Source organism: Monodelphis domestica, chromosome 1 (genome assembly GCF_027887165.1).
Source record: "Monodelphis domestica isolate mMonDom1 chromosome 1, mMonDom1.pri, whole genome shotgun sequence".
NCBI classification, from domain to species: Eukaryota; Metazoa; Chordata; class Mammalia; order Didelphimorphia; family Didelphidae; genus Monodelphis; species Monodelphis domestica.
The window spans coordinates 598,976,282-599,001,898 of record NC_077227.1 but is presented as its reverse complement, the minus strand read 5'-3'; the positions used below and the strand labels follow the sequence as shown (position 1 = coordinate 599,001,898).

Genomic DNA, 25,617 nt, shown 5'->3' with positions numbered 1-25,617 from the left:
CATCATTCCAATTAACATTTTAATTTTGGAATTAAAGTAAAAACAGAAAAATAGTTCTGAGATTAATTAGAGCTTAAGAAAATATTACTTTTCTAATTATTCTCCAAAGGAGTTAAATGCTAATATTGATACCAGTGAGTTCAGTTTGTATGTGTAACTAAAGAATAAGCAAGTAAACAATGAGATAATTGCAAAGATTATTAGAAGAATCGTTATTTTAAGGAATGGACCCTAGTAAAGTAGAAAATATGCTGTATTTGGAGTCAGAATTGTTCCTGAAATTTTGTCACTCAACTACCAGTATGGATTTAGACAAATGATATTTCCTAGTTCTTTTTCCTCTTCTGTAAAATGAGGAGCTTACAATGTGAGTCTATTCAATAAGACTTATATCCTTTTAGTATGATGGCTATAAATTCTTTTAAGAGAGGAAGAAGCCTAATATGCAAAATGGGTTTTATTTATAGTAGAGTATTAGAAAAATTCTGGCTAGAAGTATTGAGAAGAATGATTAGTGGGAGAAGAAACAATAAAACTATTCTATTCTAAATTCATTCCCTAACTCTTTCCTTACTCCTTCTTCCAAGTGATTTGCTTTTCTCTAAGAGACTATCAGTACATAGACTATTGACTAAAATAATTGGAAGATAATCTAATGTTTAGCAGCCTAATAACTTTTTTTATTCAAAGATATTTTATTTTCCCAATTACATATAATAACAATTTTCAGCATGTTTTCAAAATTATAAGATCTAGATTGTCCCCTTTCTTCCCTTCCCTCCCTCTGCCCTCTCAGAAATGGTAAGAAATTTGATCTGGGTTATACATGTATTATCATAGCATATCATTATAATATCTTGGCATTAAAGAAAAGATATCATATAGAAAGATTGATAATTGTTGGGGGCAGCCAGGTGCTCAGTGGATAGAGAGCCAGGCTTAGAGACCAGAGATCCTGGGTTCAAATCTAGTCTTAGATAGTTCCTAGCTGTGTGATCCTGGACAAATCATTTAGTTTTCATTGCCTAGTCCCTGCAACTCTTCTGCCTTGAAACCAATACACAACATTGATTCTAAGGTGGAAGATAAGGGTCTTTAAATAAAAAAAAAAGATAATTGCTGCATGTTATTTCTAAGATTAGCAGCCTCTAGGGGATAATACATATTACACAATACTTGTGTTGAGTAATTCATTGGAAGGGAGAAAATATATGTAGGATGCTTTTCATTAAATGTGATAATGTTTGAAAGGGCCAGAATGATGATTTTTTATCACAAACCATTACATCCAAGAGGAGTGTGGTTGTAGAAGTACTGGATTCTCAGTTGAAGAGAAGAAATCCTTGCTTAAGGGAGTAGGCAAGGATTTCCTGTAAAGGGAAAATGTGGTTTATTTTTAGGTTTGTTTTCCAGGTACTCTGAAAGAAGCCTCACAAAATGCATTGGAATCACCATTGAAACACGACCAGATTATTGCCTAAAGAGGCATTTAAGTGATATGTTATCTTATGGCTGTACAAGACTGGAGATCGGAGTACAAAGTGTTTACGAAGATGTAGCCAGAGATACCAACAGGTAAGATGGTTACCTCTGAAAGTTGATATGGGGCAGTGGTATTTTATGCCAATCCAATCCAAAGATCCCATATAAAACAATATATTACACTATCTCAATGCCTATAAACAGAATGTGAAGGAAACTGAGTACTTTCATTTTAAGTCAAATGAAAGGTTGAGTTTAACATAAGAAGCAGTTAGGTATGTACAATGATACAGTTCTGAATCAAAAATTAGGAAGAACTTAGTTCCCCTCCAGCCTCAGATACTTACTAGTGGTGTGACGGGGCAAGTCACCTAATTTGTCTAGTTCAGTTTTCTTGTCTGTAAAATGGGAATAATAATAGCACCTACTTTTTCTTTTTTTTTTAATTAAGTCCAGTACATTGGATTGTTCTACAATATTTCACTTTCTGTGTATAATGTTCTCTTGGTTCTACTCATTTCACTCTGCATCACTCCTAAAAGTTCTTCCAGTTCATATAGAAATTCTCCAGTTTATCATTCCTTACAGCCCAATAGTATCCCATCACCATCATATACCACAATTTGTTCAGCCATTCCCAAATTGAAGGGCCCCCCCTCATTTTCCAATTTTTTGCTGCCACAAAGAGCATGGCTATGAACATTTTTATACAAAATTTTTTCCTTATTGTCTCTTTGGGGTAAAAACCTAGTAGTGGTATTGCTGGATCAAGGGCAGACAGTCTTTTATCGCCCTTTGGGTATACTTTTCAAATTGCCTTCCAGAACAATCAGATCAATTCACAACTCTACCAGCAATATAGTAGTGTCTCAATTTTTGCCACAACTCTGCCAATATATATTATTTCCCTTTACTGTTGTATTGGCCAATCTGCTATGTGTGAGGTGGTACCTCAGTATTGTTTTGATTTGCATTTCTCTAATTATGAGAGATTTAGAACTCTTTCATGTGAATAGCACCTACTTCTAAGATTGTTGTGAAGATAAAATATTTGTAAAGCAATCTGCAAACCTTAAAGCACTACATAACTACTTTTTAAAATTAATACATATCGTGCTGATGCACATGCTACCTTCTTCACTTTTTGTGATCTCTGCTTTCCTTTAAGATTCAGTTCTAGTCAGTAAGGATTTATCAAATACCTACTACTTGCTAGGTCTGTGCTAAGGCTCTTCATGAGTCTTTTCTGGTCTCAAACCAGTATCTTTCCCTTGCAAAAGTTACTTTTTATCTGCTTTGTTTGTTTTATAGGTATCTATACATGTGAGGTCAGGCACCATTTCCACATTTGTCTTTGTCTTATATGTGCCTGGCACATCGGTATATACAATATATCCATATAGTAATATATGTGTGTGTGCATGTGTATGTATACTTTGTATATTTATGTACGGGTTCTTACTATCACAAACAGGTTCTGAGCCAGAAAAATCTCATGACTCTTCTTTTGTATTTTTTAAAGTGAATACTATAAAAGTATTATGTACTAAATAAATATTATTGATAAAATGATTGAAGAAGAGCCACTAACATTATTTTTTTTCCTTCTAAAGTACACTTTAACCAAGCTATTAGTCAGAGGCATGGGTCAAAGACCTATTTGAATTGAATATGTTCTCTGGATACTGAATAGAAAGGACCAATACTGAGGAAAAGGCTAGAGGAAAGGGGGGGAGTGAATTCTATAGGCTAAACCCCTTCCCTATGTTTGGTGTACTTATTCATTTACAAACATTCCTCCCACTAAATGTTTTTTGTTTTTTTGTTTTTTAAAACCCTTACCTTCTCAGTCTTAGAATTAATACTAAGTATTGGTTCCAAGGCAGAAGAGTGGTTATGGCTAGTCAAAGAGAGTTAAGTGACTTGTCCAGAATCACACAGCTAGGAAGTGTCTGAGGCCAGATTTGAACCTAGGACTTCCTTTCTCTAAGCCTGACTCTCAATCCACTGAGCCACCTCACTAAATGTTTTTATTACTATTTTACAGATGAAGAAATTTAGGCCAGTGGTTCTAAATAACTTACAAAATTATTGGGTAGAAGACCTAAGACCTGAGATTAGAGTATCTTATTCTAAGTGTACTGAATTGGCTGTCCCACCACATTGCTATCATGCAAAGCCCACATCAGGTCTAGACTCCTCTACCTGGTTTACTATAAACTGTACTCACTGTACACATTCAACTATTTCTCATTATAGGACACATGATTTTTCTGCTGTCAGGCCTGTTTCTTTACTCTCTTTCATATATGTCATGTTAACTGTTTTTATCTGCTTCCCTCCATCTGGCATATTTTCCCCACTAACTTCTATCCAAGTCCTGTCTATTCTCTAAGGATTAGCTCAAGCTTCAATTTGTCCAAATGCTACAAGAGTTGCAATGTTCTTTCTTCTCTTCTGAATTCTTACAATACTTTACTTTTTGCACTATTACCTTCTACACTTAAGTGTACTATGCCATTCTCTAGTTGTTTCATAGTCCCCATAAAACCTAACAAGGTGGGATTGGGGAATTCTATCAATCAACCAGTATTTACTAAGTATCTACCATGTGCCAAACACATAGAACACAAGCAGAAAAGTTGAAGTGGTGCATGACCTCAGGGAAAACAAAATCAACATGTAGATACATATAAAACACAAAACAGGTACAAGTAACCTTAAGTATGGAGAGGCATTGGTTAGTTAAGGACCAGAAAAGATTCATGAAGAGGCTTAACACAATTTCTGGCATACACACACACACATATACATATACATATATATATTATAAGTACATACAAAACTCCACACAATTACATGTATAGCCAGGCTAAACTACCTCATTAAAATTCACTTCATTTTCCCATAGAAACAATTAATTTCATATTTTAAATGCTGCATTCTTGACCAAGAACTTGAAATAAAGTCAATCACAGATATAACCATTATATAACTTAAAAGAACTGTAAGATTCTGTAATAATTTTAAGTATTTTAAAATGGCCCAGAGCCCATTTGTACAAAAATATTTTTAGCAGCATTTTTTGTCATGACAAAGAAGTGGAAACTGAAAGGGTGTCCATCAGTTGGGGAATGGCTGAACAAGTTGTGGTATATGGTTCTAATGGAAAACTACTGTGCCATAAGAAATGATGAACAGGATAAGGTTCTGAGTTTATCTAGGTGTAGGGTGTGGAGTGTTGATCTAAACCTAATCTCTCCCATACTGTTTTCCAATTTTTCCAGCAGTTTTTGTTAAATAGTGGATTTTTGTCCCCAAAGCTGGGATCTTTGGGTTTATCATATACAGTCTTGCTGAGGTCACTCCTCTTATGCTCTTAATAAACTTTCCTCTAGCAAGCAATGTTCCTTCTAGGTTTGCTCATTTCTATACAGGCAGCAATGCTGCCAACTTGAAAGTCTCAGCAAATATGTATAGTGTTGGCTATGCTAGTCAAAGAAAAGTTTCAAAATAGTTAATCTAAGATTTAATATAATAAAAAAAATAATCACTGCTGCATAGTAATTAAGCACACATGAAAAACAGTTCACCTAATGCCTATAATGTTTGTACAAGGGTGTTTTGGGGGAAGTTCTCTTGTCAATTCTCTAATTTGTATAATTAGTGTCAGTATTGATAGTTTTCCTTAATAGTATATACTGTTTTATCATTATCACCATATATATTGACATCTATATACATTAAAAAACAAAGGTACCACTTAGTATTAATCACTTGTTATGTTGCTAAATTTTTACATATGTATATTTAATTACAACTAGACCCAAGCTCTTTTGAGAACAGAAATTTTATCATAATCCTTGTACTCCATGACAGTACAACAGAATTAGGAGGTCTGGATATAAAAGCATTGCCAAAGATGACTTTGAGTTTGTAAATCTCACAAATTGAGAGAATTGTGTCAGGCTTAGAAGAAAATCATGATTTGCCCATGTTCATTTCAAAGAACTGACATGCAATTGGGAATATGATTTACATACACTAGATGATTATATTTACATGCTCAGTTCAAGTTTGGAAATAAAGATTTTGGAGCCAACTACATAAAGTTAAGAGTTGAAGCAGTGAGAATAGATAAGTTCTCCAAGGGAGGGGCTATAAAGAAAGGTAAGTGCTGAAATAAAAACCTTGGTGTGAAAGAGAATTTAAACTCTTTTTGTTTATTTTAACTTAATCAATCAAGAACCTGGAGTCCCCCACCTTTCACAGTGACTTAATTATTAACACTTAGTTAGTCCTAAAGACCACAAGCAGTGCTAGGCAAATTGGGAGACTATGATTGTTTCCTGAGATGTGATAGATCAGTCCACAGTAAAAGGAACTAGAAACCAGAGAGACACAAATTGATGTGGAGAAAACTGCTTATAAAAGCTAGCCAAGGGCATTCTGATTCATTCTGGTGCCTTGGTGGCTCTTGCTAAAGGAGGACCTCTGCATTGGTGTTTTTGCATGGAGATTGATTCTGCACTGGTAAGACTCTTGCTGAAGAGACTACCATTATTCCTGGTTGGAAATCGGGACCTGAGGGAGCCTTTGTTAGAGTTGAGCTGAATTTCTTCGGATCAGCAATTGTAGGGTATTTAGCTAGACAATATCTTCTACTTCCATCCTACATTTCCTCCTTTACTATCTCTACTTTGTTGTAATAAAGCTACTAAAACTACTAACAGTCTTTTGACTTAATTTTTATAAACAGCAACTACAACACTTTTTAAATTCTTATATTTGTCAAACCCATTTTTAATTATTTCGTTGGAAATACCGAAGCTGGAAGGATCTTTCAAGTTTATTAATGCCTACCATTCTGGAAAGCAACTTGAAATTTTGTTAAGAAAATTACTAAAATGTCTGTCTCTCTTTGACTCAGAGAAGCTCTGGCTAGCATGTATTCAAAGGTCAGTGATAAAAAGATGGTTTCACATAAACAAAATATTTACATTAACACTTCTTATAATAGCAAGAACTGAAAAACAAAAGTAAATTGGGAACTGGATAAACAGATTGTAAAGTATAAGCATAATGTACTATTTCTGTGATGTAAAAATCAATGACTGTCATGAACATAAAAGAGTATTGGGAAGACCTCTACGAATTGATGCAAAGTAAAGTAATCAGAAGCAGGAAAACCATATATACAATTTCTACAACAATATAAATGGAAAAAAACAACAAAACAGTTGAAATTGAGTTCTACTAAATTATGATAGGATTTGACTCTAAAGCAGAGATATTTCAGTGCACCTCATTTCTCTCTATAAGTGCATGAGACACTAGCATATGATGTCAGACTTGGTCAATGTGTCAGTTTTGCTAAACTGCCTTTTTTCCCCCCTCATTCATAAAACTTTTATTCCACTTACATAAACTTATACATTCTTAAAATTTTTGCTGGATTGTCCATGAACATTTCATAAGACATTAAAACCAGCCGTGATCTCAAATTATTTTCTTGTTAACTATTTTTAAGCACAGGTATATTAGGGGAATGTCCAAAAAAGAATCACAAAAGTAAAAAAAAAAACCTAAAATAGTTAAATACATGAAGTTTTGTTTTACTGCCATGCTTGATATTCAGTGGTTTTATGAATACCAGGCAATTTTTCTGCATCTTACACATTTTTCTTAGGTTGCTTAAACCATTTAAATACAAATTAAAATAGGATAGCAAAAATAATGAAAACAAACAGCAGGTAACTTTATAAATAATGGAATGTAAACCATTTCTGTTCTTCTCCACGGTAAATTGGCCAGATTAAAACTTTGTCTTAAGGAATACTTTTGCAAATGGAATCATAAAATTGTACGTGTTGAGATTATGTATTCCACAGATATACATAACATGACATGTAATATCTATGGGACATCTGTTTCTACCATAGTCATGAGTGCTCCAGTCTTTTTTTTAAACCCTTACCTTCCATCTTGGAGTCAATACTCTGTATTGGCTCCAAGGCAGAAGCATGGTATGGGCTAGGCAGTGGGGGTCACATGACTTGCCCAGGGTCACACAGCTGGGAAGTGGCTGAGGCCAGATTTGAACCTAGGACCTCCCGTCTCTAGGGCTAGCTCTCAATCCACTGAGCTACCCAGCTGCCCCCGAGTGCTCCAGTCTTAAAGTACCCATAATAAAAGCATCTGTGACTGGAACCGATTATCCCTCTTTCCCAACCCTCCACCTCCACCCCAACCCCTAACTCTGATAAGCCAGTGTGTAGGCAGATTTTTTTTCTAAGAGCTGTTTTAACACTGGCATTTTTAAAATCACAATGTACCAAAAGGTACTATGCCAATTTTTATGTTTATAAAAATTTCATATTCCCCTAATATCAAACATAAAAACCATATGGGAAATAAATCCAAATAGAAGCAATATAACTCGTCATTAAACAATAAACAAAAACTTTATTGTGACACAGCATGGATGACAAATGGCCTACTGTGCAAATTTTAGGATGAGGAAGACAAAAGTTGGAAGGCTGGTTAATTCTTTCCTCCTCTTGCTTTGGCTTCATCTCTGAGTGTTTGATGTTGACAATGTCAAACTGTCTCTCAGTAATTGCATTATTAGTGTGCTATCTTTGTATGTTTCTTTAATTAAGGTATCAAGTTTAGTAAATGACTTCATCAAAAGCTGTCTTTGCAAGGGAGCAGGCTTTTTCTGCAGAGTTCTCATAATTGAGCACAGAGAAGTTCAAGGCCAGACCCAATCTTAAAGGATGCATTGATTGCAAATCCTTTTGCTGATTTCAGATACTTCTTCAGATGTTTGTAGTAATTGATCCACTATTCCTTTCTTGCTATTGCCTATGGCATTCTCAGCCAAATAATTTGTCAGTAGTCTTTTCATTTTCCAATCAAAAACTTTGCTTTCTGCTTGTGAAGCTTTAGGAATGTCTATAGAGACAGTATATATAATTGCAGACATCTCTTAGTATGTTCTCAGTTTTTTTTTTCTGTATTCTCAAATCATCTGTTATTTTTTTCTCAGAACCTTCCATCTTTTACTCAGTACTTGAAAAGACTGTCCAAGATGCCCTTGGGGCCTCTACAACATTTTTGTAAGTCACAGAGAAAAAGATTCCTCTCTTCACTGGACAGATAATTCAACTCTTTGCTCAGTTACATCTATCATGCAGGCTGTCATGTTACTGTATTTCTCAGCCTGTTCAGCCAGTTTGGCCTTTTGAATGAGTTCATTTTTATCATGACTGGATATTCTCTGCCTGGAGTGAGTGGTGGTGATGGTGGATAGATGGATGGATGCAGTGGATGGATTAGGAGGGAGGCTTTCAGCAGCTTCTGGGCAGTAGCAGTGGCTGCTAAACTATTTTCTTCTGCTTCTTTATACTTTGCTATAAGAGATCACTCTAGGAGAAGATGAAGGGAGTGATATAGTTGAATATTTAGGTAATGTAAAACAAAAATTCTCAATTTTAAAATAATTATATTCAAGGTTAAGTTCCTATTTAATGACATTTTACAGTTTGCAATTTATATGGTACTTGCTTCACAATAATCCTCAGAGGTAGTGTGTTATTATCTCCTGTAAAGTTAAAATTGGTTTTGGTTACATTAAGAGTTATAAAAGTTGTGGTTGCAGTTTATAAAAGTTAACTCAAGTTATGAGGCTATTAGTTGCTTTAGAAGCTTTATTACAGCAAAGTAGAAATAGTAAAGAGAAGGAAACATAGGAAGGAGGAAGAAAATATTGCCTTTCTAAATACCCTATAGTTGCCGATCCAGGGGAATCCAGCTCAACTCCGACAAAGGTTCCCTCAAGTCCCAATATCCAACTAGGAGTCACAGGAGTCTCTTCAGCAAGAGCCACTAATGCAGAATCCAACACAGAATCCAAATGTCAACCAGAATCCAGAGTCCCTGACTCACTGTTGGGTCTCACTTTATAAGCACTTTTCTCCACCCAACAGTTTTTCCATATCACATCTCAAGAACCAATCATAGTTCCTTAATCTGTCTAGCACTGCCCAGGAGTGCAGTATTTGTGGAATAAACTTCCTTTTCTAGTAAAAGGTCCTGACTAAGTGTGAAAGGAGGAAGGGCATTACAAGTTCTTGATTGATTGAGTTAAAATAAATAGAGTTAAAAAATTCCCTTTCAAATTCCAGTTTACAGATAAGAAAAGTGAGACAGGGAACTCAAGTGATATGCCTCCAGTGGTAGTGGTATTATAGCTGCTTTGGAGCAAGCTCAAACCTAGGTGTACTGACTGCAAGTCCAATGTTATTTCCACTATACTATGTTTTAATAAGTGCATAAAAGAGGTAAGAATAATAATTGGTTATATAGTGCTTTAAAGTTTGCCACTGTCTTTATACATATTTTTCTCATTTGAACTTTAAGAGCAACCTTTTGAAATAGGTATTACAGGTATTGTTATCCCATTTTACAGAGGAGCAAACAGTGGCTCTGAGAGGTCAGGTGATGAGTAACACAGATAATATCATCGTGAGGTTTCAAACTTAAGTCTTTCTGACTCAAGTCTAGCACTCTTTCCACTTCTCAAGCATGCTGTGAGAGTTGTAAGGAAAAAGAAGTCCCCTCTAATTGAGAAGAACAGGAAGGACTTTGTCTTAGAAGATGAGTAAGATTTCAACAGGCAGAAACTGGCATAAGGAACTTAATGTCTCATCCAGAAGAGTTTAACTACAGGCTCCTTTGAAGGAGAAAAAGTAGATCAAGCAGTTATTTGAGACTTAAGGCTTTCCATGCACAAGGTCACACACATTCTTAAGATTCTTCAGTTCATTCTTTGTCTAATTATATCCAAATGATTATCTTGCCCTGTGTTAATGCTGTGTATAATCAGTATGTATTGTGCCTTTTATTTCTTTAGGGGCCACACGGTAAAGGCAGTGTGTGAATCATTTCATCTGGCTAAGGATGCAGGTTTCAAAGTTGTGGCACATATGATGCCAGATTTGCCAAATGTAGGACTAGAAAGAGACATTGAACAGTTTACAGTGAGTATTCATAGTGTTAAATTGGCTTCATATTGTATATTCTTTCTGTATTTGATATTTTTTTGGAAATGAGATAAAAAGTTTCACCACAAAATGAAAATTAGAAATATTGGAGAGGCTGTGGGATGATAAGCACACTAACAAGTTCTGACTTGTTCCAGTTTATATGGAAAACTATTTGAAAGTATTCTAGAAAAGGCCCTAACCCATACCAAGAATGATATCTTTTGACATAGTAATTACTATGTTCCAGGCACTTAGCCAAGTGCTGGGGATAATTTTTTAAAAAAAGGTAAAAGTAGCTCCTGCCTTCAAGGAGCTAACATTCTACTGGGAAAGACAAAATGTGTAAATAAATACATACAAATAAAACATAGAGATCAAAGACAGGGGAAAGTCCCACATATACAAACATTTTTTTCTCCCTGTGCTATCAGAGAATTAGAAACAAAATTGATGCCTATCTGCTGGGGAAATGGTTGAACAAATTGTTCAGTATGAAGGTAATGGAACATTATTACACCAGGATAAAAATGCCAGATATGAAAATTAAAAAAAAAAACAACCTCAAAGATATTTGAGTGAACTGATACAGAGCAAAATAAGCAAAACCAAAAGAGTGATTTACACAATAACCACTATAATATGAAGGAAAATAACATTGAAGTACATTAGAACTTTAATTAGTACAATAAGTCATCCTATATAGTCTAATCCTCCATTTTATGAATTGAGAACTGAGGTCCAAAGAGGTTGAATGACTTGTCAAACAAGTATTCATTGGCAGGGCCAAGATTAAACACAGGTTCTCAGATTTCCACATTCAGAACTCTTCCCATTGGACCACCCTGCCTTCCTTCACAGGACCAATTGTTTGACATCACCTCTCTTCTCTCAACAGAAAAGTGGTGAACTAAAGGCATGGAATTAAGTGTGCATCAACAGATATTGATAGTGTGCTTATTTCTTTTTGCTGAACTACACCTATTATCAAGGGAATTCTGTTTAGGAGACAGAATAATAATCATGGAGAAGTTAAAAACTGTATTTTTTAAAACATCAACAAAACCTTTTTATTTTTAATTTTATTTAGTCAATTTAGAACATTATTCCTTGGTTACAAGAATCATAATCTTTCAGTCCCTCCCCGCCCCCCATCCTTCCCATAACCAACACGCAATTTCACTGGGAATTACATGTTGTTGATGTTTGCACTAGGATGTTCATTTAGACTCTATATCCCCAACCCATGTAATCAAACAGTTGTTTTTCTTCAGTGTTTTTACTTCCACAGTTTTTCCTCTGAATGTGGATAGTCTTCTTTCTCATAGATCCCTCCAGATTGTTCAGGATCACTGTATTGCCACTAATGGAGAAGTCCATTACATTTGATTGTACCACAGTGTATCAGTCTCTGTGTACAGTGTTCTCCTGGTTCTGCTCCTTTCACTTTGCAGCAATTCCTGGAGATTGTTCCAGTTCCCATGGAATTCCTCAACTTTATTATTCCTTTGAGCACAATGGAATTCCATCACTAACATATACCACAGTGTGTTCAGAAATTCCCCAATTGAAGGGCATCCCCCAATTTTCCATTTTTTTGACACCATAAAGAACACAGCTGTGAATATTCTTGTACAGGTATTTTTCCTTATTATCTCTTTGGGGTACAAACCCAGCAGTGCTATGGCTGGATCAAAGGGCAGATAGTCTTTTAGTGCCCTTTGGGCATAGTTCCAAATTGCCCTCCAGAATGGTTGGATCAGTTCACAACTCCACCAGTAATGAATTAATATCCCAACTTTGCCACATCCCCTCCAGCATTCATTACTTTCTGTTGCTGTCATGTTAGTCAATCTGCTAGGTGTGAGATGATACCTCAGAGTTGTTTTGATTTGCATCTCTGATTTTTTAAAATTAACATTTTTTTATTTAGTCAATTTAGAACATTATATTATTCCTTGGTTAGAAAAATCATATTCTATTCCTCCCTCCCCTCCCCAAATCCCTCCCATAGCCAATGTGCAATTTCATTGGGTATTACTTGTGTCCTTGATCAGAACCTATTTCCATGTTGTTGGTGTTTGCATTAGGATGTTCATTTAGAATCTACATCCCCAGTCATATTCCCTTGATCCATGTAATCAAGCAGTTTTTCTTCTGTGTTTCTACTCCCATAGTTCTTCCTCTGAATGTGGATAGTGTCCTTTCTCATAGAACCCTCCAAGTTGTTCAGGGTCACTGCATTGTCATTAATGGAGAAGTCCATTACATTCGATTGTACCACAGTGTATCAGTCACTGTGTTCAATGTTGTCCCGGTATTGCTCCTCTCATCTGCATCAATTCCTGGAGGTTGTTCCAGTTCACATAAAATTCCTCCAGTTCATTATTCTTTTCAGAACAGTAGTATTCCATCACCAATATATACCACAATTTGTTCAGCCATTCCCCAATTCAAGGGCATCCCCTCATTTTCCAATTTTTTGCCACCACAAAGAGTGCAGCTATGAATATTTTTGTACAGGTCTTTTTCCTTATTATCTCTTTGGGGTACAAACCCAGCAGTGCTATGGCTGGATCAAAGGGCAGACAGTCTTTTATCGCCCTTTGGGCATAGTTCCAAATTGCCTTCCAGAATGGTTGGAGCAATTCACAACTCCACCAGCAATGCATTAATATCTTGACTTTGCCACATCCCCTCCAGCATTCATTACTTTCCTTTGCTGTCATGTTAGCCAATCTGCTAGGTGTGAGGTGATACCTCAGAGTTGTTTTGATTTGCATCTCTCTGATTATAAGAGATTTAGAACACTTTTTCATGTGTTTATTAATAGTTTTGATTTCTTTATCTGAAAATTGCCTATTCATGTCCCTTCCCCATTTATCAATTGGAGAATGGCTTTATTTTTTGTACAACTGGTTTAGCTTTTTATAAATTTGATTAATTAGACCTTTGTCAGAGGTGTTTGTAATGAAGATTGTTTCCCAATTTGTTGCTTCCCTTCTAATTTTGGTTGCATTAGTTTTGCTTGTTCAAAAACTTTTTAACTTGATGTCATCAAAATTATTGATTTTACATTTTGTGATTTTTTTCTAACTCTTGCTTGGTTTTAAAATTCTTTCCTTTCCCAAAGATCTGACAAGTATACTATTCTGTGTTCACCTAATTTACTTATAGTTTCCTTCTTTATGTTCAAGTGATTCACCCATTCTGAGTTTATCTTGATGTAGGGTGCGAGGTGTTGATCCAACCCTAATCTCTCCCACACTCTCTTCCAATTTTCCCATCAGTTTTTATCACATAGTGGATTTTTGTCCCAAAAGCTGCAATCTTTGAGCTTGTCATAGACTGTCTTGCTGAGCTCCTTTAACCCAAGTCTATTCCACTGATCTTTCTTTCTGTCTCTCAGCTAGTACCATATTGTTTTGATGACCACTGCTTTATAATGTAGTTTGATATCTGGTACTGCAAGGCCACCGTCCTTCACATTTTTTTCATGATTTCCCTGGATATCCTTGACCTTTTGTTCTTCTAAACGAACTTTGTTATGGTTTTTTCCTAATTCAGTAAAAAAAAATTTTTGGTAGTTCAATGGGTATGGTACTAAATAAATTAAAAAGTTTGGGTAGGATGGTCATTTTTATTATGTTAGCTCATCCTACCCATTAGCAGTTAATGTTTTTCCAGTTGTTTAGATCTAGCTTTAATTGTGTGGAAAGTGTTTTGTAGTTGTTTTCATATAGTTTCTGTGTTTGTCTCAGCAGATAGATTCCCAAGTATTTTATATTATCTAGGGTGATTTTAAATGGAATTTCTCTTTCTAATTCTTGTTGCTGAAATGGTTTGGAGATATATACAAATGCTGATGACTTATGTGGGCTTATTTTGTATCCTACAACTTTGCTAGTTGTTGATTATTTCCACTAGCTTTTTAGTGGATTCTCTAGGATTCTTTAACTAAACCATATCCTATCATACGCAAAGAGTAATAGCTTGGTCTCCTCATTGCCAATGTTAATACCTTCAATTTCTTTTTCTTCTCTAATTGCTACTGCTAGTGTTTCTAGTACAATGTTAAATAATAGCGGCGATAATGGGCATCCTTGTTTCACTCCTGATCTTATTGGGAATGCATCTAGTTTATCCCCATTGCAAATGATGTTTGCTGATGGTTTTATATAAATGCTGTTTAGTATTTTTAGGAAAGACCCTTCTATTCCTATACTTTCTAGTGTTTTCAATAGGAATGAGTATTGTATTTTGTCATAGGCTTTTTCTGCATCTATTGAGATAATCATGTGATTTTTTTCTTGGTTTGCTTGTCCATATGGTTAATTATGTGGATGGTTTTCCTGATATTGAACTATTCTTGCATTCCTGGTATAAATCCCACCTGATCATGGTGAATAACCCTCGTGATGACTTGCTGGAGTCTTTTTGCTAGTGTCCTATTTAAGATTTTTGCATCCATATTCACTAAGGAGATTGGTCTATAGTTTTTTTTCTCTGCTTTTGACTTGCCTTGCTGTGGAATCAGTTCCATATTTGTGTCATAAAAGGAATTTGGTAGAATTCCCTCTTTGCTTATTATGTCAAATAGTTGGTATAGCAGTGGGATTAGCTGTTCTTTGAATGTTTGATAGAATTCACTTGTGAATCATTCAAGCCCTGGGGATTTTTTCTTAGGGAGTTCTTTGATGGCTTGTTCAATTTCTTTTTCTGATATGGAATTATTTAAGAATTCTATTTCTTCTTCTTTTAATCTAGGTGATTTATATTTTTGTAAATATTCATCCATATCACCTAAATTGGAATATTTATTTCCATATAATTGGACAAAATACTTTTAATGATTGCCTTAATTTCGTTTTCAGTGGATGTGAGGTTCCCTTTTCATCTATGATACTGTTAATTTGGTTTTCTTCTTTCCTTTTCTTTATTAGATTGACTAGTACTTTGTCTATTTTGTTTGTTTTTTTCGAAATACCAGCTTCTTGTCTTATTTATTAGTTCAATAGTTCTTTCACTTTTGATTTTATTAATTTTTTCCTTAATTTTCAGGAACTCTAATTTTGTTTTTTTCTGGTGATTTTTAATTTGTTCGCGTTCAAATTTTTTGATTTGCATGTCCAATTCATTGACCTCTGTCCTCCCTAATTTTTTAATATATAAACTCAGGGATATAAATTTCCCCCTGAGTACTGCTTTGGCTTCATCCTGTAGATTTTGAAAGGATGTCTCATCATTGTCATTTTCTTCAATGAAATTATTAATTGTTTCTATGATTTGTTCTCTAACTGATTTTGGATAATCATATAATTTAATTTCCAATTAATTTTTGATTTGACTCTCCATGTACCCTTACTGATCATTATTTTTTATTACATTATCATCTGAAAAGTTTGCATTTATTATTTCTGCTTTTCTGCATTTGTTTGCCATGTTTTTATGAACTAGTACATGGTCAATCTTTGTGAATGTGCCATGTGCTGCTGAAAAGAAGGTTTATTCCTTTTTGTCCCTATTTATTTTTCTCCATATATCTGTTAATTCTAATTTTCCTAAGATTTCATTCACACCTTTTACCTCTTTCTTATTTATTTTTTGATTTGATTAATCTAAATTTGAGAGTGGTAGGTTCAGGTCTCCCACTAGTATAGTTTTACTATCTATTACCTCTTTCAATTCCAGTAGTTTCTCCTTTAGAAATCTGGATGCTATACCATTTGTTGCATACATGTTGATTACTGATATTTCCTCATTGTCTATACTCCCTTTTATCAGGATGTATTTACCTTCCCTATCCCTTTTAATTAGATCTATTTTTACTTTGGCTTTGTCAGATACAACGATTGCAATTCCTGCCTTCTTTCTATCAGTTGAGACCCAATAGGTTTTGCTCCAACCTTTGATTCTAACCTTGTGAGTATCTACCCGCCTCAGGTGTGTTTCTTGTAGACAGCTTATGGTAGGATTTTGGATTCTTATACACTCTCCTATTTGTTTTCGTTTTATGGCTGAATTCATCCCATTCACAGTCAATGTTATGATCATCACTTGTGTCTTCCCCAGCATTTTGTTATCCTAGCCTAGTTCTGTCCTTTCTTCTTTTGTTATATCCTTTTAAACTAGTGATTTACTTCTAATCAGTTCTCCTAATCCCCTCCCTTGATATGCTTCCCTCTCTGGCCTCTCCCTTTTTGTTCCTTTCTTGTTTTTTGGGGGTCTGTTAAGTTCCCTTCCCCCCTCTCTTTTCCTCCTTTTTGGCACTCACTCCCCCCTACCTGTCTTAGTTTTCCTTTCTCACTTTCTCTGTTGGATAATATAGAATTCAAGACCCCAATGGATCTAGATGCTCTTCCCTCTCAGAAATGATTTCACTAAGAGTAAGGTTTAAGTATTACCTATTATCACTCTCTTCCTCTCCTTTTTATAAGAGTATTCTTCCCCTCCCCTTCCCATGCATATCTTTGTGTGATAAAGATTATCCTATTTATTTCATTTCTTCAAGTATTTCTTGGTGCCATCTTCGATTCTCCCTCCACCTTTTTTTATATCATCTTATAGCACTTATTACCCCAATCTCTTCCTGTGTCTGAGTCTTCTAATTACTATAATAGTGAATATAATTTTTGAGAGTTACAAATAACATTTCCCCCATATATTAATACATGTAATTTGATCTAATTGTAGCCCTTAAAGAAGAAAGTTTGAATTAAAAAAACATTTTCCCCCTTTTCCCTGTCTTATTTACCTTTTCATGTTTCTCTTGATCTTTGTGTTTGGATATCAAACTTTCCATGTAGTTCTGGTCTTTTCTATATACATACTTGGAAATCTTCTATTTTGTTGAATGCCCATACTTTCCCCAGGAAGTATATAGTCAGTTTTGATGGATAGGTTATCCTTGGTTGATCCAATTCTCTTGCCTTTCTGAATATCTTGTTCCAAGACTTGTGGTCCTTTATTATGGAAGCTGCCAGGTCTTGTGTGATCCTGATTGGTGCTCCTTGGTATCTGAATTGTCTCTTTTTGGCTTGTTGAATTTTCTCCTTAGCTTGGAGGCTCTTGAATTTGGCAATGACATTCCTAGGAGTTGTCTTTTGAGTATTTAGTATAGAAGGTGTTCTATGAACTCTTTCAATGTCTATTTTGCCCCCTTGTTCAAGAACATCAGGGCAGTTTTCTTTGATGATTTCTTGTAGTATGATGTCAAGATTTCTGTTTTTTTCAGGTAGTCCAATGATTCTCAAATTGTCTCTCCTTGCTCTGTTTTCCTCATCTGTCATCTTGTCAGTGAGATATTTTATGTTTTCTTCTATTTAGTCAGTCTTTGACTTTGCTTTATTAATTCTTGCTGTTTTGCAAGATCATTGTCTTCCACTTGCCTAATTCTGGTCTTTAAAGACTGGTTTTCCTTTTCGGTTTGGTCTATCCTGCTTTTCGTGGCTTACAGTTGTTTCTCCAATTACAAGTTCTTATCCTTTAAACTGGTATTTGCTCTTTGAACTATTTTCCACTTTTCTTGCCATAAGGCTTCCATCTTTTTTATAAGCTCCAATTTAAATTTTTCCAGGGCTTGTGGACAATTTCCATTTTGGGGGGGAAGGTTTTGGGTTTATTTGAATTTCCTCCTCTATTTCCTCTCTAGCCTGGGTTTTTCCTCCATAAAAATTTTCCAGGATCAACCTCCTCTTCTTGGTTTTTTTTGGTGGAGGGAAGTTGTTGTTCCTGGGCATAATTTGCCATCACTGTGGAGGTTTTTCCTTCCTTTTTTAGTCAGAAATCTGAGTGAGATGGGTAGGCTCTTTGTATATGGAGTTAAGGAGCAAGGATTTTGCCTGAGGCAAGCTCTCGAATCTCCGCAGCTTCTGTTGTTTGCTGCCCTTCTCTGTGCTATCTTCCCGCAAGCACCCACGGGCTGCACTCTTCAGATTGCTTGGTTTTCAGGTGTCACTGCTCTCAGGGGTAGGTCTTTGGTGGTCTTAGCTCCCAAGGACCTAGAGGTGCCCCTCGCTCACTTGGTGATTCTTGCTTGAGCTGGGTGACTGTGGCTCAGTAGGTAGTGTGGGTAGATCAGCTCGCGTTTTGGTGGAAGCTTTTTCAATCCCTTATAGTGTGGAAATGCCCAAATCCCACATAACTTCAATGCTGTGCCCTACTGTAGAGTCCCTTCATTCTTACGAATTTGGTTTTTTTGGTCTTTTGAGGTAGTCTATATCGGTGGGTACTGAGGACAAGTCTTGCGTCTAGTCTGCTACCATGTTTACCCAGAAGTCTCTTATTTGGTTTTAAATTCTTTCCTTTCCCAAAGATCTGACAAAACTTATTCCATGTTCACCTAATTTACTTATAGTTTACTCCTTCTTTATATTCAAGTCATTCACCCATTCTGAGTTTATCATGGTGTAGGGTATGAGATGTTGATCCAAACCTAATCTCTCCCATACTGTCTTCCAATTTTCTGAGCAGTTTTTATCCGATAGTGGATTTTGGTCCCAAAAGCCGGGTGGTTGTTGTTGTTGTTGTTATTGTTGTTTTTTAAAGAAATGAGATTTCTACGATTGTTATTTCCCATTAAATGAAAAAATCTTATTTACAAATATATTTTGGGGGAAAGGCTAACTAACATAATTCATTTGTTAAGCTACATGGGACATTTACTATCTGCCTCATGAAAAAAAATAGAATTGTGCTTATTTATGAAAGAAGTCTTCAGATCCAATGCTACACATTTAATATGCCCTTTCTTAGATTTCAAAAGCTATATTTAGAGCCAACGCATCACCAAATAAAGAACCATTCATGCAACAAAAATAGGTTTTAGGCAACACTGCTAGTAATTCCTCAAATAATGCCTCTATAATAATTTGTGGTTTTCAGTAAGGCCTAGGGTTTTCAGTGGTAATCCCAGGTAGTTGAAGAATTAACACCACAGTTTTCATTATCAAAACTCCTAGGAAGAGTGTGACTATTGTTAGTGCTCTGAGGTCCCTATTAAAAGGATATAGTAGTTCCAAATAATAGCAAATAGCCTAATCTCACAATTAATTATTCTAGTGTCCAAGGAGAAAGGATATTTTGCCACTCTATCTTGCAGATAGTCTTTTTACATAAGTAGATTTATTTATCTGCTTGTTTGTGATTTTTTTCAGTCCACAGGGAATATTGGCAGACCTATCTCACTTCTAACTACATCTCATCGGTTAAATGGTAAAAAGCTAAAATGGAAACTCTAATTTATCGCTAGAGAATAATATTCTCCAAATTAATGGTTTCATTTTCTCTATAAAATTTTTGGTTAGATAATAGCATTATTCAAACCTAATTCAAAACCTCTTTTCCAACTTCTAAGTGACCTCAGTTTGTACTCTAAATCCTGCTTAGTATTTGTTCCTCAGTTTCTTTTAGGTAACACCTGGCTCCTTATTATCAATGCCCAAATCTTTCTAGATTTAACTTTACTCCATAAATAGAGTTTCTGAATCAGAAGTCTACTTCTAGATTATAGTGATATTTTACTTTGGACAACATCAGGACCACTCTGATGCTCTCATCTTCTCCCAATGAAAACAGGACCGTTTTAGAGGTCCATCCCTTGGTTGACTGACAGTCTATATCTATAGTAGTAGTCTCTCGGTAACCAAGTATGATGATACACTTGTGCATGAAGAAGATTTAAGTGGAAAAGTCGATGCACAGAGACAGTCCCACTCTCTCGAAGTTGGAAGCCTGGGTCCAGTGGCACTAAAAGTCATTACACCTGGAGACTTTCTCAGCTGCATTGGATGGCTGTGTTGTCCTTTGTGCTCCAACATGCCCTAAGTACTCCACAGTGCTTTGCTGCGTCACCATCTCAGCTGTTGAACCTTCTTGTTGGTTTCTTCCGTCTGTTCAGCCAAAGCAGTCTTCACATGCTGGGTGAGCAAAGCCCTGCTTCACCATGGGTTGACGACCCGATGGCTACCCTCACAAGGTTTAGCCGGCTTGTCGAAGCCGTTGCCCGGGGTGTGGCCGCTGCCGCATGCTAGCAGCTACTGGGAGCCACAAGTGAGTGCTGAGTGTCAGGTGAGGGTCAGAGGCTGGAGATCTGCCCTAGAAGGGCACGACAAGCCCTCCATACCAGAGATACTACCCCTTCCTGAGCACCCCAAACACCCCAGTCTATATCCACAGTGCCATAAATTCCTTAATTGTTGTGAATTTAAAAAATGACAATGTAATGCGAATTTCCTAATTGAACAGGGAAGAGATATTTCACTGGTTCCCTGCAAACTTCGGTTGGAGCAATGAGTAGGAAGGATTATTATTTAGTGTAACAACAGAAATTCTTGAGAGACAATATTTCTTAATTTTAAAATAATTTATTAATTGACTATTCAAAATGTCCTAAACTCCTCTCACACAGGTAGCTATATACTCCTTGTGACCTCACAATATCCCAAGACATCTCAGATCAGTAAACAGCCACTGAGGGGGTGGGCCTCAACTTCTCCCTCATTATGTCATCACAGGGTCTTTTTCCATAGAAGGAAGATGCCAACATGCCCTTTCCTCTCCTCCCCTTGGCTAACTCAGTCCTACAAGGATACAGAGCCTAAATCTTTCTAAGAGTAGGGTGGGGAGTGTCATGTGGTTCACCTTGGCTGGCAGTCCTGCCCTTAATCCTTTTATCTTTTTAAGATTTACTAGTTTCATAGCCTAAGGGAGAAACTTTCAGTCTGACTTTAAAATCAGACTGTTTTTGAGGGGGGGCTACAGAGAATATTATTTCACAAAAATATCCCAATTCAATATTAATTTTATTCATAGTAACCTCATATGTGTGAAATTTTCCATTTGGGATACTTTACCTCATGTTCTTCTGGTGTAATAGAAAAAACATTGGGCTGAAAGTTAGGAGATCTGAATTGTAGTCTCTCAAGTCTGCCCCTTTAGGATTTGAGATTTAGAGCTAATAGTAACCAATAGAGAAACTAAGGCCTTGAGGTGGATAAAGGACTTCCCCAGGGTCTTATGGCTCTAAATCCAGTACTCTTTCCACTATAGATTTTAAACTCAGGGAACTTATTCTACTTGGTATATATAGCATGCACTCAGAGAAGAAAATATAGGATAATTTGAGGAGAGGAGGATCTGAAAAAGCTTTCAAAAGGGACTAGCACCCAAGATGTGTTTAAAAGATGAGGATTTTGAGAAGAAAAGATGACTGAGTCATGGGACAAATCCTGTGTAAAGACACATTGCCATTAGAATGCCAAATTCCAGGAATAACTAGCTAGTAATCCAATCTAACTAGATCATAAAGTGTATGAAAGGAAATAATATAAAGACTGTGAAGGCCATAGATGACTTTAAATCTCAGACCAAGAGGATTGTGTTTTGTCCTAGAGAATGGAGAGAACTACTGAAACTTTTGATTAGGAGAGTGGCATTTATAGTGAGACCTGTCTGTGCCTTTATGTAGGTTTTGTTGACATATATAAGAAATATGGACTGGAAGAAGGCAGACTGATTAGGAAGCTACAGTATTCCTTATTCTTAAAAAACCTTCACTATACCCTACTATCAAGCTATCATCCTAGATTTCTCCCCTCTTCTTAGCCAAACCCCTTGAAAAGCCTTCTCCACTCTATTCTTCTATTTCCTCTTCTCTCAGTCTCTTCTCTGGGCTTTAAAAATATTGTGGCCAAGGGACCCCAGCATGCTATAAAAATTAAATAGTCTCTAGTAATAGAAATATTATATTTTATGAGGTTTATTAAGGATTATTAGAAATCAAGGAATAAAGAAAATACAAAATAAGAAATCACGTGCTTAGGGCTGATTAACCCATTCAAAGCTTACTTATTACATCATTGCAATGGCCAAGGAAAAGGGTGAGGTAGGCGTTACTGCCAGTTAAAATACTAATTGTGATCTTACCCAGGTGGAGACTCAGGTGAGATGATAGGGAATTTCTGGGAAATACCAAGGACTTCTGGGGATTGAAGTCTAGGGTTCAAATCTCCATTTTACAATGCTCAGGTCTAAACCATCTTCAGTCTGGCTTCCAGCCCATCACTCAACTAAAACTAATTAATCCAAAGTTATCAGTGATCTCTTACCTGACAAATTCACTGTCCTTTTCTCATTTCTAATCCTTTTTGGCCTTTCTGTAAATATTTGACACTGTTGATCACTCTCACCTGTATACTTTCTCCTCTTTGGATTTTCCTGATACTGCTCTTTCTTGGTTCTCTTCCTAAGAGTTTTCTCAGTTTACTGGATAGTCATCCATTTCATATCCTATTAACATTGGATCTACAATAAGGGACTTTCTGTGGCCTTCTCTTTCTATATTCAGTGACATCTTTATCATGTCTATGTAGATGACTTCCAGATAAATGTTTTCATTTTTTGTCTTTCTCTTGGGAGATTGGATTGAATAGTTAAAAAATAAAGGATAAGCCATGGGAAAGATCAGTTCTACTAGATATAGTACCATAATTTGAAAGGAGAGCAAGATTAAGTGAAGATTTTTTAAAAGATGAGGAGATATATATTTTAGATAGGAAGTAAGGAACCTGTAAATTGAAAAGATTGAATTGAAAGCTAATGAAAGGTGTAAGCTCTTAAAGGAGATAGAAGAGAATGGACTCTGCCACCTAATGACTTAAATATGTGAACAAGTAAAAAAAAGGGGGGAGTTCATCTGGATTCTTGCTATGAGTCATATTTTATGCAGTTTGGCAGCTAAAGGAGAAATGTAAAGTGTACAAGGAAATGGTATTCATCTACTAGAAGATAGTTATTTGTGCATCTACCATGAAAAGGTCTTTTGATTCATTAAAATTCACTGTGGTAATAAATACTTTGGATGACTTTGGACTTAACCTCATATAAATAGATCTGTTGGCAGAAATGAATAAGATTTGTATAGTTTGTGCAGTTCTTCTTTTCCAGAATCCACATAATTTTTGCAATAGGAAAGGAGTAAAATAGGATAACATAGTCTCCACAAGAACTGATTATTTGGTTTCAAAATCATAGTATGGGAAACTCTTATCAGGAGAACTGGAGAACAGCTGATGTTTTGCTCTTTGCAGTCAACTGCATAATATTTGCAATTATAAATTGGGAACATCCAATACAATAACTACAAAGAAAACTGCATTTAGTTTACTAGAGGTGAATTTCTCTAAGACCTAGTGGATATACAATGAATCTTGAGATGAAGGATATTTCAAAATCAATAGGAAAGAAATCGAAGAAGTGAGTAGTTACATGTACTTGGAGGTACAATAGAAATACGTTAAAGAAGGCTACAGTAGATGAAAAGGGTATTGGCCTGAACAACAACAACAAAAAAATAAGCGATAAAAAAGAGCACTGTGGCTTGAACAATTATTGATTAAAAGGAGGAGAGCTACTCAAAAATTGTGATTCTTCTATTATACGTGATACAGAACAAGAGCAGGTGATACTCAAAAAGAAAGTTACTAGTATGGAGAATAATAAAAACACATGGTGACCCTTTACCAATGCCAAATGAAGAGGTCGTTTGCCATGCCAAAAGAAAAGTATTATAAAAATAAGAGATCTCCTCTTAATGTTTACTGTCAAATCACAGACCTGGGAACAACCATCTAATAAACAGAAAATTTAGCTCCCGAAATGGAATTCTTATTCTTCTAAAGCATACAATAGAATGGACTGGTGTTTTGCCATTCGGTATTCATATATTTTGGACGTGAGAGATTTAAATTTTATAGGCTAATAAGAAACAACAAATGAACTTCTGCCCTCATCCATCCTACTTCCAGTACTTTATCTCAGCTCCAATACTTTATCCTGGAAAAAAAAAATTAATCTTTCAAAACCAGTGCAAAAAATGGACCTAAGCAAACTGGCTTCTCTTGTTCCAAGCCTGATTTCTTTCTGACTCACACCATCACAGTGAGTAAAGAATGTAATTAAATGTTTTATTTACAAAGCTTGACAGCTGAGTCTTAACTTGGGGATCAGCCCAATTCTTGTTAAGCTGTAGATTGCTAAGCTGTAGATTAGAAAAAGTAAACAGAGATAGTGAAATTCTTAGTAAAGGAGTTGAGTAAGCAGAGGAAAGATTTTTTTTTTTTTTGTATATTCAACCTGTAGTTGGTTCTGAATTGCTAAATACATGAGTTTTTCACAGATTTGATTTCCAATGGAAATTAGTTCTGGAGCAAAATCCAAATTAGTCTGCATCCCATCAGAGTTTGAGTTGTGATGAGGTAAGGGAAAAGATTTAGAGGAAATGACCAAGAGTATAAGAACTCTGAGTAATTTTTTCTGAAAAGGCCCACTAAAATAGAGCCATTGAATCATTTAGAAGCCATCCAGTCCAACTTGTACCTAAAAGAAATCTCTGTTAGAATATCTATAAAAATTGTTCTCTAGCCTATAGTACAGCCCATTTTGCCTTTGAACAGCTCTGTTCAGAAATTTTCTTTCTGCACATTGAGCTCACATTTATCTCCCTGAAGGTTTTCTATCCACTACTCTTATTTCTGGGCTTTAGAGTAAAGCAGAACAAATCTAGGCCATTTTTTATTATATAGTCCTCATTTATATAGTAAATACTCAAAGGCCACTTGGACCATTTTCACTGCCAGAGCAAGTTGTTTTCTATTATAAACATTCTCATTTCCTTCAGCTGATTCTTGCAGGTCACCGTCTCTCTTCTGTCAATTAACTGGTTGCCCTTCTAGAAGCACTCTACTTTGGGACATCCTTCCTACAGTATGATGCCCAGAATTCCACATGGCCTGACCAGTACAAACTAATAGAGGATTATTGGCCCTCTCTATATGGACACTGTGAATCTTAAAAACTACTCAAACTGTACCTTAGAAGATTTCGTTTAGCTATTGCCTTATTGTAACAATGGAGATACTTGGTCTAACAAGAATCAGGAATGTATTGGGAACTTTTAAAATAACTCCACCCTACTCAGACAGTGCCTTAGGGGAAGATAAAGTTGTAAACTCCTCATTGAACAATGAAGGTACTTAACTCATAGTGAAGCTAGAACCTTAAGCTAAGTCTATTTTTAGATCTAATACAA

At 35.8% G+C, this 25,617-nt stretch overlaps 1 protein-coding gene across 1 annotated transcript in view; it reads left to right on the top strand.

Moving 5' to 3' along the window:
• ELP3 (elongator acetyltransferase complex subunit 3) overlaps positions 1-25,617 on the top strand; it is a 100,649-nt gene that overhangs the window by 23,868 nt on the left and 51,164 nt on the right. The window contains exons 8-9 of the mRNA XM_007476526.3: positions 1,414-1,575; positions 10,400-10,526. Coding sequence (XP_007476588.1) covers positions 1,414-1,575; positions 10,400-10,526 — 289 coding nt within the window. The remainder of the gene's footprint in view (positions 1-1,413; positions 1,576-10,399; positions 10,527-25,617) is intronic.